Raw genomic sequence first — 12910 nt, forward strand, 5'->3', positions numbered from 1 at the left:
TAATAAACTTTTAATTATTAACGTAATACATCCTTGGTGAATAAAAGTATTAATTTCTTAAAAAAAAAAAAAAGAAACAATAAAAATGTACTGACCCCAAACTTTTGAATGGTAGTGTATGTGTGTGTGTGTGTGTGTGTGTGTGTGTGTGCGCACCATTTTATTTACCTGTTAATTTTTTTTTTAATGGTGCAAATATAATATATATAATATATAAATTACCTTTTTTATAGAAAATATCAAACATTGCAATAATAAGAGTAATTATTTAATAGACGTTTATGGGAATATTTTGTAAAAATATTGTGATTTTTTGAACACAAATCATTAAATCATTAGACCAGTAAATATCAATAATGTTAACTTGAGATGTACATTACAGTTTAAAAGCTTTGGGTTTATTTTATTATTATTTAATATTATTTATTTATTTATTTTAATCAAATATGAGGAAAATACTACCCCTAAATAAATAAATAAATAGATTATATATATACACATTTTTAATATATAATATCTTAAAAAAAAAAAAAAACATTGCATAATAAGTGTAATTATAAGGTGAGACAGGTAAAAAAAAAAACAAACAAAAAAAAAAACTAATAGTTATCGCCTTACTTACCCAGCTGTTTCATTACACTGATAATCGCAAATATTTTTTGTATTACAAGTTTTCTCAAATGTTAGGTTTAAATATGCAAATAAGGCATTATTTAATGAAATATGCACTAATTTGCATAAATTTCTAGTACGAAAATCTCAACACTGGATGAAGTCAGTTTCCAAATTCTTGTTTATTTTTTATCTATTTATTTATTTTTTATTTGACATATTAGAGTCAAATGTTTTTACAGAGGGAATTTTGGGTATCTCATTTTTGTCACTCCGTACTTCAGAAAACATATAAAACAGACAGAAAACAATATATTTTCACAAATTGGGGGGGAATAAATTGTTGTATATATACGTATATATAAATTATATATGAACAAATCCATCTGTAACAACCTTCAGGATATAGACAGGAATAAAAATGTGAAGTTTGGTGTGTGTAAGTGCTACTGAAGTGGAGATTTATGGCTCAGTGTAGAAGAAAAAACTCATTTTGAGAAAACAGCCTTTAAAATATGTATTGTAATTGAAATCTACTGACACAAATAGATAAAGTGCTATAAAAGAAACACTTAACAGTATCTTTTGGATGTTCTCTTTCCACTAATCTGAAAAAAAACACTTTGTTTTTGGGAATACAAAAGCGTTTATGGGAATATTTCACAATATAGAATAGAATATGGTGGTTTTTTAACCCTATTAGTGCAAAAATAAGTTACAAATCATTAAACCATTTAATAGCGATAATGCATGTTTACTTGAGATATAATGAAAATATAATACTCATAGAATGGCTACAGTATTTTTCCAGAAGTCAAAAGTATTCAAACTCCACCCATGCATGTATCAGCACAAAGTAGCAGGCCTATGCTGATACTATGGGCGTATGTATTCTAAAATAAACTAGTTAGTCTAGTCACAGTCTAGTTCTCGGTCAGACAAGCGGCTTCCTCCACAATCAAAACATACGCACGTGAGTCTGCCTTTTGAATCCTATCAACCACAACATAACGCATATTAAACAGTTAAAGCCTTAGTGGGCCTGAGACAGTATGACATTACATTTCTAATTAACTGCTAACAACAAAGAGACTAGAAAGACATTTTATTATTATCATCTACTATATGCTTTTGAGATTTTGTTTTAATCTAAAGTGTGCAAAATTTGAAATTTTGATTTAAATGCTTCCTTATGCAGAGGTCTGTGAGTTGTTTTGTTAAATTTATTTCAGTAGAAAATTTCTGCCAACAAATGTCATGTTATCATGAGCAATCTAAAGAGTAAACTTGATCCGGAGGATTCCACTTACAAAGAGAGAATGTGATCGACAGATTTCATGCAAAATAAAAACAAGATTACGCACAAGCTTAATGTAAAATGTTCAGATCACAGAATTGAAAAGCAATGTCAAAATCTTCTGTGCTACACACCTCCAATATCCAGTCGAATACTGAATTTGACTCTTGGTTCATTTAAACAAGTCTAGTCACCTTAAACTAAATCTATTGCTCGCTGGGTTAAACAGTTGCATGAAGTGCCTCTTTTGATCCTGGACCACAAAACCAGTCATGAGGGTAAATTTTGTGAAATCGAGATTTATACATCATCTGAAAGCTAAAATAAATAAGCTTTTCATTGATGTATGGTTTGTTAGAATGGGACAATATTTGACATAGATACATTTGGGTCATCTGAGGGTGCAAAAAAATAAAAAATAATAAAAATAGTGCGACAATCGGCTTTAAATTTGTCCAAATAAAGTTCTTAGCAATGCATATTACTAATCAAAAATTAAGTTTTGATATATTTACGGTAGGAAATTTACAAAATATCTTCATGGAACATGATCTTTACTTAATATCCAATGATTTTTGGCATAAAAAAAAAAATCAATAATTTTGACCCATATTTTTGACCCATATTTTTGGCTATTGCTACAAATTTACCCATGCTACTCAAAACTGGTTTTGTAGTCCAGGGTCACATTTATAAAAGTTTGAATCAATCACACGATTGATTCCACCAGAAAACAGATTCTATGTAGTTAATAATGACTGATATTAATAAACGCAGTAAATGACCACTGTTTTTCCACTGTAGTTCACGCCTTCAAGAAGTGAGAGTGATGACAGCAGTGCATTCTTGGATTTGTTTACTATTAGTGTGGATTGTTACTGATACAAATGGGAAAACTCCAGGTAATAGACATTTTCCTACAAGATATATATAAAACATTTACTTCTGTAGGGCAAAAGTGTAGTTCAGGTTCTCTAGAACATTTTTCATATGATTCCCACGTCTAAACTGAACGATAAAATGTCACAAACACACCATGAGGTCATGGTTTAAAATATGAAACACATTTTTCTGAGACCTATAACAGAGTTGTGTGACATATTGGGTATAAACATTTCAATGACAACTTGTTCTTTAAAAAAAAAGTGCAGAAATTTCGGCACCTTTTAAGTAAAATCAGACTGTGGAATCAAAACAAAAGTTTCTGACAGACAAAACATTTGCCTGATTAATTGCCTGATGTTTATCATTACCAGGTAAACAAGCATTTCAGCTTTGTTTTTTGAACTAAGACCTAAATACTTTCAGGTCAAATTGGAGATCTCAAGAAGGACTTGAGAAATAAGAAGAGATTGTGCTCTCCCGTGAATGATACTTATTTATCCGATCCAAGCAGGTTTAGATACCAAGTAACCTTTCAAAGCGATTGAAGATTAGACAAGACGAAGTATTCATCACCTTAATGCCCTTATAAAAAAGTCTGAGAAAAATCTTTTTCATTTACACTGATAAGTATTTACGACGTAAAATCTCACAATGTCCTCTTTGCCACACCCCTAGATGTTCAAGTAACCTGCACGTTCTCAGAAGCCTGTGTCCTACCCTGCAGCTTTGATGCAACTGGAGATGAGATCATACACTGGTTCAGACAAAATGTCCCGATTCACATTTATGTAAAGGGGAGCGGCCGGTTAGATCAGCCGGATGAGAGCTACAACGGCAGGACCTCACTATTCACCGAAATGATTTCCTCTGGTAACGCATCTCTTTATATACCAAAGTGCGGCCCACAAGACAGAGGGAAGTACAGATGCCTTGTCACCAGCAGTCGAAAAACTACTGAGCACTTCATCATAGTCAAGGTGGAAGGTGGGCTGTCACAAGTTTGTTTGATTTAGCAATCATAAATTAAATTATTTGACTTCATATAGGGTCAGTAGTTACCATGTGATGTAGGTCACCATGTGTAAGACATATTTAATATCACGTTGTGAACTTTAACTATTTGCTAAAGGCCCTTTCCATTAATAAAAAAAAACGGTAATAACAACAAAATGTACTCTAAAGCAGTAATTACTTAAGTAAGTATAATTGCTTATAAACTGCCACAGAATCCCAGGCAGGCCTGAACAGGATGGATCTGTAGTAGTAGTAGTAGGCCAAACATTGGAGAAAGCTTAATATTATGTATCCTTAGGAAAATTAAAGTCCTACAAACTTCCATAGACACCCAATACTGCTTTTGTTAATAAATAAAAAAAAAGAAAAAATATAGCTGCAAGCAGCAATTACCGGTAGGGATGGGCGGATCGATCCTGAAATATCGATACTTTCGATACTGACGTTGTATCGAAAGGATCGATCCTCACATAAAAATATCGATTCTAAGTGCATTTTTAACCATTAATTTTATTTATTTAACAAGAAGTTTGGTGCATAAAATAAGCCTCTAAGAGGAACAACAGACTATTAAAGAAGTATTGTGTAGGATAGAACTATTTCTCCTGCTCATCGGAACACACGCAAATGCTGAAAGTCAGAACCAACCAATCACAGATAGTGTTCGCTGCTGACGCTTCATTCAACATTGATAATAATCGGAAATTATGTTTCTTCCTCTTGTTCTCATGGCATTGAAATAATAAAGCATTATTTAAAAAAAAAAAAAAAAAAAAAAAAATTCTTGAGTAGCAAAGTATATTAGAATGATTTCTGAAGGATCATGTGACACTCAAGACTGGAGTACTGATGTTGAAAATTCAGCTTTGGTCACAGATGCTTTTTAAATTACATTTTTCAAAGTATATTAAAACAGAAAATAGTTATTTTAATTGTTAATTTTCCCAATCTTGCTGTTTTTACTGTTAGTTTGTGTAAGTAAATTTATTTAAACTGGTTGTTAAAAGTTCAGATTGGTTATTATATCCTGTAATCGCTGTCTGTAAGAAACAACTTGTGCTAAAGTTTGACCTGGCAGCTTTTTACACACACACACACACACACACACACACACACAAAAAGTTTTGCTACAGTAACCACAGTATTTGTAGTAAAACTGCAGTAACAAAAAATTAAATAAATAAATAAATAAATACCATGGTTAACACTCTCTCTTTTGGCTTGCTTCCTTTTACCATGGTTAACACTACAGGAACATTATTTCAAGCATAATATTTGTAGCAAAAACCATGGTAATAATAATTAATAATACTACTAATAATAATACTACTACTAATTATTATTATTATTATACATTTTAGTACTTATGTAACACCATGGTTGTTTTTCATCAAGTACCCTCCAAGGTACACCTTTGTACCTTATCTACCCTTAATATGTGTGTACTTGTATGGTACTAGTATGCTCCCTGGCTTTTAGGGGTAAAGAAAGGTGCACCTTTGAGGTTACTGCCCAGTAAAGAGCTAAAATACAAAATTTTAGTACATTTTATTTCTGACAGTGTTATCAAAAAAAAAAAAGGGAAAAAAAAAACACTTATGAAATGTTTAAAACACATGACTTTCAAATATAATGTTAAGTAAGTATAATTACTGATTTTATTCTTTTAATAATCTAAAAGATCAGTTTAGTTTAGAGGTATCGGTATCGGTATTGATATCGACGATACTTGGCTTGAAAATATCGGTATCGGATCGAAAATAAAATATGAGGTATCGCCCATCCCTAATTACCGGGGTTCAAGCGAATCTGAAAAAACACATAACATATTATTTAGCAAACCTGTAATCAACTAAATCAATGATTTCAAAAAGCATTTTTGGCAAATACAGGTAATTTGCCATAGAAACATGATGTTTTTTTAATGTTTATGACTGTTAAAGCAGCAGCTGTAGTCCAGTCTCCCTAAAACTTTGCTTGTTTAGAATCACCGGGTTTTGTGAAGTTTTGAGCTTTCGTTTAGGCTTTATAGGCTTTTGGATATATTTGAACAGGCCCCTTTTTTAAACAACCATTAAATTTTTTACATTTTTTGCAAATTACTGACTTAGAGAGTTCAGAGAATTGCACTGCAAAACCTAGGACTAGTTGCAAAAGTATTTTTTTTTTCTCTTTTAACAAATGGTTTGATTCCAAGCAGTGGTTCTAGAAGCAAAGTTGTTCAGAACAAGGAGGTCTATCGTATAATATGAATATCGTGTGTATGTGTGAAAAACTGTGCAATGTACAACCGTTTTCACCTCTGAAAAATGCGATATCGCTTGTCTAATAGGTACTCAAAGTTCATCAGTCTATGGCAGCCATGTTTTTTGAGATACGCAAATGTCCCAACGACCAAGACCATGCATACTTATTTTCACAACAATAGGACAAACCGTTGCGTAGTTATGGCCATTTTTGTGTTTTCCCCTCCCTTATAGCGCCACCAAGTGGCTAAGCTCTGGGACTTTTTTCATGTGAACTCAGATTCTGCTCTATCATACGCATTATGAGTTTGGCGAAGATATCTCATTTTGTTCAAAAGTTATAGCCATATTAGGAAGGGCAGCCCTGCCCCTTTCGAAGGTTTTGGCGTCCCTTTGCGACGGAGGGTCGAAAGTTCAAGTTTCTGGTTTGGTTCCGATCGGGGGAAAAACTAAGATTAGTTCGCAAAAGTAGGTTTTTTAAAAAAAATCCAAAATACCTGAAGATTTCACCGGGCTCACAATCGAATCTGTGATGTGCATTTTGTCCGGCATGAGTCAAGGATTCCAACGATATAAGACACTTGAGTCTGTACTTTTTTTGTGCTTCTAAATCTATGAGAATAAAGAAGTGCCTATCTATACGTGCCTAATTATTTATGTCACAATAATCACGTCACTTAAAAATGATAACACCACCACAAATACCCAAAACAACAAATAACTCTTTCATTCCAGCCCCTATCCAGTCAGTGAGCCTGGAGACAACACGTCTCAGTGGTTTTGAGGAAGTCATATGCTCCAGTCGAGATGTCTACCCTGCTCCACGTGTAAACCTGTTTACAGACCCGGCCGTACTACCTGATTCCCTCCAGCCCTTCACACGCAAAACAGCTGACGAACAAGGCCTGTACTCGGTGGAGAGCAAGCTCAAGAAGTTGAAAGATCTGACCTACATCTGCCTCGTCCAATCATTCTACAAGTCTCAGACATGGAGGGCATCACTACAGGAGAAAGGTTTGATCTCACCAAGCAAATACATAGATGTCTGGACATGTTACATTGCATTTCATCATCATCATCATTATTATTATTACATGACATTGCATCACCTAATAGATTCGAGACCAACTAAACAATTACATGAGACGAGAGAATACCACGTATCACAATGTTTTTTTAATCTTTCTGAACTTTCATGCACCTAGTTAGTATTTTAACCAATTTTCAACTAAACAGAAATGTACAGCGTGGAAGGTCAGGACTTCATCATCCCTTGTGTGGCCCCATGGAATCTACAAAACTTCACACTGACATGGTCCTTCACCAAAGAACACAGGTCCTCAACCATCTACACCTATGACAGCCTCACAAAGCAGAGCTCCAACGTTTGGAAGGAGAATGTGCGACTGGTGACCCCCAGGGGTCAAGGTGGAGATGGCTCACTGCAGCTACACAACCCGCTGAGTCTAGAGCACACTGGAACCTACACCTGCATCCTCTCTGCTCACCAGACCAAATATGAGGTTCATACAAGAGTCAACGTCACACAAACCAATCATGAAGTCCATATGACAGTCAACATCTCACAGGCCAAACATGAGGCCCATATGAGAGTCAACACCACACTAAAGCCTGGTAAGAGCATGTTATACCCTGTTAACCACCATCATTAACATGTGCATCATTCGTACCCATTTCTTATGAACCATGAATGGCTTAAAGTAGATCCGTAATAAGGTTTATTTAATGAGAATATATAGAGTTTGCACTTACGTTACGATTTGGTCAGTTACCCGGATGCACAGCCATATTAGCGATACACGGATGTAAACAACAGCATGGATTGCACGGTTAATCGTTCTGCTAATTTACGCTGTCTAAACCATGGAAAAAAATGTGTGGAAGGTGCTAAGTCATACAGAGAAGGACTTAGCAAGTAGGAAAGGGCGCAATATTTTGACAAATTAAAGTTCATAGGTGGTAAAGATACGTACAAGCATTATTAAACTAAAATATTGGTGTAATATTTTACCTATCTGACCGGAAATGATAAAAACAAACACGAATGTTGTCAAGATTCTTACTCTGGAAATCCTGGTTCAGTCTGGCCAACCACAAACACCTTTTGTTCCTCAAACTGTTTTTTTTTTGCACTCTTCTCCTTGATTTGTTATGACTTTTGGCAGACGTACTCCAAATATTTTTCTGGTTCGATCAATTAGTACAGCCCAAAGCATGACAATAATTGAGCATTTTCAGCAGCAATAATCAGAAAAAATATGCAAGTGAAAACAGTCTATTCGCACCAGTTCCTTATCAGCCATAAATGACCTAATAAAGAACTGTATTATTTGGCAAATGATTATTTAATGAGAAAATTATTATTAATGTGAATACATTTCATCATGAAGACTGGTAAAAATGTCAGACTTTCATTACTACGCACTGGTTATGCCACAGGCACTCTATTAAACATAACTTGATTATTTTCATGATGACTAATAAAATGAACATGATGGAACTCAACAAGAAGGCAATAAAAAAACTTTGCCATTGATCAGTAAATGAGAGTTTCAACTTATTTAAGTTTTACAGTTATGATTGTATAATTGTGTTTCTGTGATTTTATCAAGCATTACCTTTTTAGGGTAAGACAAAGCAAACAATAAAAAACAATCGCCGAATTACTCAAATCCACTTACTATTGTTTGTGCTGTTGTTTTCCCTCCAAAATGATGTCACTTCCTGAATGTCATTAAAGAAATAGCTTTTATTTGTTAAAAGGTATGCTAAAAATAAACTAGAAAGCGATATCAAGGGACCTACAGGAACCCTGTAAAATAGCTGGCAGTTAAAACTATATTACAAAATAAAAACGTTAAGTCTGAAATATGAAAGTATGGCAAAATCTCCTGAACAGTTGTGGATTTTTATTTCGGCTAACTAAACAGGAGGACGGGATGTTGAAATTTCATTCGACTTTCTTGAAGACATTTGTTTTGTTTTTTAACTAACAAAACCTTTTTTTCTGACCACACAAAATGTTTCTTCACTGCAGAGAAACAACAGGTCCAGATCTCCACCAAGTGGTGGATTCCTACTACTGCGATCACAGGATTTGTCACTGCAGTTGCAGCAATCATAGGAATTATAAAATGTAAAGGTATGAATTACCAAAATCATCAATCAACCAGTCAATCAATCAATATTTGGAATATCCACACTTACACTTAATATTTTTGTAAAACATTTGTATCTTCTTCAAACCAGCTGGCTGTTCAAAATCAAGTAAACCCCATGCAAAGGCTACAGAGATGCAACCAATCAGAGGTTTGTTTGTGGTAACAGTTACATAATCTATACTCCTCATCTCACTGCATCATATTCACAGATCTCTGTCTTTTACAGTGACTGTTGCAAACAGCGGAGCTGCATCTGAGGACACCTGTTTAACAGAAGAGATCGACAACAGACCAACATGAAAACACATGGGGGAAAATTTGTTTGAAACAGCATATATAGGACTTCAGTTATCTGAACCACCTTTTAAACTTTCCTTTAAATCCTGAAAAGGGATTGATATACTGCCAAGACAAAATGAGAGATAAGAAGTATTTATTCATTATTATTATTATTATTATTAAGGAAATATGTCAGTACTTACAGTAATCATGACATAAAAACAATCCAGTGTTGAATTTCTATTAACTTTTTACTAACTTGTATTTGACTTGTATGTACTTGTTTTTTAAAGTTATATTCGCTCAAATAACGTTTTGAATTGTATGCATGAATTGCGTTATCTGTTAACACACTATAACTCACATATGAATACTAAATGATTTTTATCTATCTGTATGAGAACGTCTACTAAATGTTTTTAATGTAAATGTAATTTCTATTAAATATATTAATTATGAAATTTTAGCTTTCATACATTTTAACAATTTTATTTAATTTACTTACAATTTATAACAATTTATGTGAAATGCTATACAAGGACATTTTCGAAAAATGAATGTAAATCACACTCAAATAATAACTGAAATAACAGAAACATTTTTAAAAAGGCAATTTATTATTTTTAATAAAAAATAATCTCCTGAGAACCCCCTATATATATTCTTTGCTAAATATGATCCCGTTATAATACGTGTGCACGTGTTCTTGGTATTTATGTTGGTATTTATGGCCTAATATGTCAGCAGTGGAGTGACGGCGAGTCCTTTAAAAGGAGACATTACGTAGCCTATTTATTTAAAAAAACGGATGCGACTTAATATGACGTCATAAAGAGAATTCTGGAAAGAAGCGTTCTAAATGACTCTTGGTAAGTTCGAAGTTGAGGTTCGGCGGACTTGTACCTACCTGTTTTGTCCTCGCGGGATTACTGACACGTTTCTCTAACTTTATCTGGTGACCGGCTGAAGTCGGTACAGGTGCCCCCTCTGCTGGCCCTCTGGTAGGCGTGCAGGGGGGGCTGTGTAGAGTCGTAAATGACCGGTGTGGTGTAGTGCGTTGTGTGTGGTGGGGGGTGTGACACGGTGATTGACAACAGAAGGACGGGGTGGTTATTTTCTCTAACCAAATTAGCTTTTAATGGTTTATAGCGACCCCACCCGATCCCGCTCTTCATTAGTAATGGTTGTTAATCACTGTTAACACCTGCTATAAACCATATTTATGAATAGATAGAAAAAAAATACATCATAAATACATCAAATATCAAAAATACATTATAAATACATCAAACGATATTCAATGAAATGCAATAAACTCAAAGCTGAAACTAAATGATTTTTGTGTTGTTGTTGTTGTTGTTGTCTTATTTTAAACACTTCAAAAACTCACGATTCTTCGTACAAATACCTAGAAACCATGTAGTTAATTTTTATACCATGGTACTGAGGTGCTACAGGCTTATGTGTTTTTACTGGTTATCATTAGGTATGAAGTTGCATAGTGATAGTCTACTAGTGAAGACCAAATGTTAATTTTAATGAATAATTACATTTCGTCCTATAAAAATTAGGTTTATTTTACAGATGTTACTGTTTTTAATAATGAACATCATCTGAGCTGTAAATCATGATATCGGTTAAATACTCATTCCATATTAATTCTATTTCTACAGGTCTTAAAAAAGGTAACAAAAAGCCTTAAATTTGGTTTTAAAAATCCTGCAGATACCATGTAGGCTTAAATAGTAAAATAAAATTCCTTCCTTGATATTTGTTGATATTGGTGTTTTGAAAAGACAGACAGACTGCATAGGGCCCAGAGGTTGAAAGGGGCCCAGAAATCTCAGTGGAAGGGTGTATCATGCGTCAAGGAAGAACACAGTACATTCTGACCAGGGGCGGTTCTAGACCCTTTTTAGATTGTCATCAACCTTTTTTGTTTGTTCAGTTTGCACACAGAACATGGGTTGGAGCTCTTATTTTTGAACTCTCAAAGTGCACCAAATTAAATGAACTTTAGAATATCTAAAATTGTCTCTAGGGGAGATAGACATCTACCCATCCCCCGCCGAGATACCAGCAGACATGCTAATCCAGTACAAATTGGTGCATGATAAGTAACTAAAATTATATATTTGAACTTCATAATTAAATACAAAATGGGTGGGAACTGAAAAAGGTCCACTTTTTGTAAAAAAGAACCCTCCCTTCGGCAAGCCTGGCTACGGGCCTGTAAATTAACCCAATTTAATATAATGTATTAAATTAAATTAAGCCAATGCTTGAACTGTTTTTGTAGTTCACATTAAATACTAAAGACATTTTTCTATCAAAAACCTTAAAGGGGTCATCGGATGCTAAGTTCACTTTTACATGTTGTTTGAACATTAATGTGTGTTGGCAGTGTATGTACAAATCTACCCTATAATAATAAAAATCCATGCAGTGATTTTTAAATAATCTGTAAAAATAATATCCCCTTTTTCAAATCGAGCCATTCTCAGATGGCCGTCACACCTACAGAGGCCATTCCCACGATAGTTGATTGACATGAGCGTTTTACTTCAGATCAGCTGTAACAGTCCAACCTCCATGTTTTGATGCCAGAGCAGGGATGTAAGTTAGACAAGAATATCTCAGATTGAGCGATTGAGGTGTTGTGTTGCTGGATGTAATAATGAACATAGTGGTCGTCATTTACTCCTGACATCTGACCCGCTGAAGATGCAGTGGATTACATTTGTTTGTGAAGGGAATGCGCCTCATGATCTACATATATCTGTCTATGTTCGCTCAAATCATTCGTGATCCGGCTTCACTCACAGCAGAAGTGAGTATAAGCGTTTTTTATGAATCTTTGCGATCGCCTTTCCTTATAACGCGGTAGTTAGGAAATTTAGCGGCTAAATGCGGCTAAAGTAAACAGGCTCGTCACTCCACAGAGAGAAGAGACCCCTTTAAGAAATAATATTATTTACAATGTTTTATATTACATAATATCTATATCAAGAACAGTATGAATTAGCAACAGCTTCTGCTATTTAAATCAGATTCAGCTGAAGGTTAAAAATTATATTTACAGACTTGTTGGAATCACTTCTTCTATTAAACCCAAAGGTATTTTGCAAAAGTGCATTTCTCATTAGCCTCATGGAGATCCTTATATTTCATTTACATAAAATGACTTATAGCAAACATGACAGTACAGCGAAATGGTACTGCTGTTTGAATATACTGAACACAGTAGGCCCAACCATAGTCTCAACATGACACTGTATGTTTGTGTGTTGTTTTTCACATTGTAATTTGGTGTTTTTACAGATCCTCATGTCACCTGTACCCATACGGAAATGTAATATATGTGCTTATATGAAATACCCATATATTGAATACAT

General features: G+C 34.2%; 1 protein-coding gene across 1 annotated transcript; it reads left to right on the forward strand.

Moving 5' to 3' along the window:
* Positions 1–1523: 1523 nt before the first annotated feature.
* hhla2b.1 (HERV-H LTR-associating 2b, tandem duplicate 1) lies at positions 1524–10802 on the forward strand. The gene is made up of 8 exons (XM_051097721.1): positions 1524–1585; positions 2714–2811; positions 3470–3778; positions 6790–7068; positions 7291–7689; positions 9113–9217; positions 9325–9384; positions 9463–10802. Exons 2-8 carry the CDS (start codon positions 2739–2741, stop codon positions 9534–9536), a joined length of 1299 nt encoding a protein of 432 aa, XP_050953678.1. The 5' UTR covers positions 1524–1585; positions 2714–2738; the 3' UTR covers positions 9537–10802.
* Positions 10803–12910: the final 2108 nt, after the last annotated feature.

The sequence above is a fragment of the Labeo rohita genome, chromosome 24 (genome assembly GCF_022985175.1).
Source record: "Labeo rohita strain BAU-BD-2019 chromosome 24, IGBB_LRoh.1.0, whole genome shotgun sequence".
NCBI lineage: Eukaryota > Metazoa > Chordata > Actinopteri > Cypriniformes > Cyprinidae > Labeo > Labeo rohita.

Bases quoted from the DNA above. Each gene is read 5' to 3' on its own strand.
- hhla2b.1 (XM_051097721.1), top strand. From the start codon at position 2,739: ATGACAGCAGTGCATTCTTGGATTTGTTTACTATTAGTGTGGATTGTT. The intron at 7,069-7,290 runs GTTTGATCTCAC...TCAACTAAACAG, and splicing joins GGCATCACTACAGGAGAAAG to AAATGTACAGCGTGGAAGGT. The intron at 9,385-9,462 runs GTTTGTTTGTGG...TGTCTTTTACAG, and splicing joins AGAGATGCAACCAATCAGAG to TGACTGTTGCAAACAGCGGA.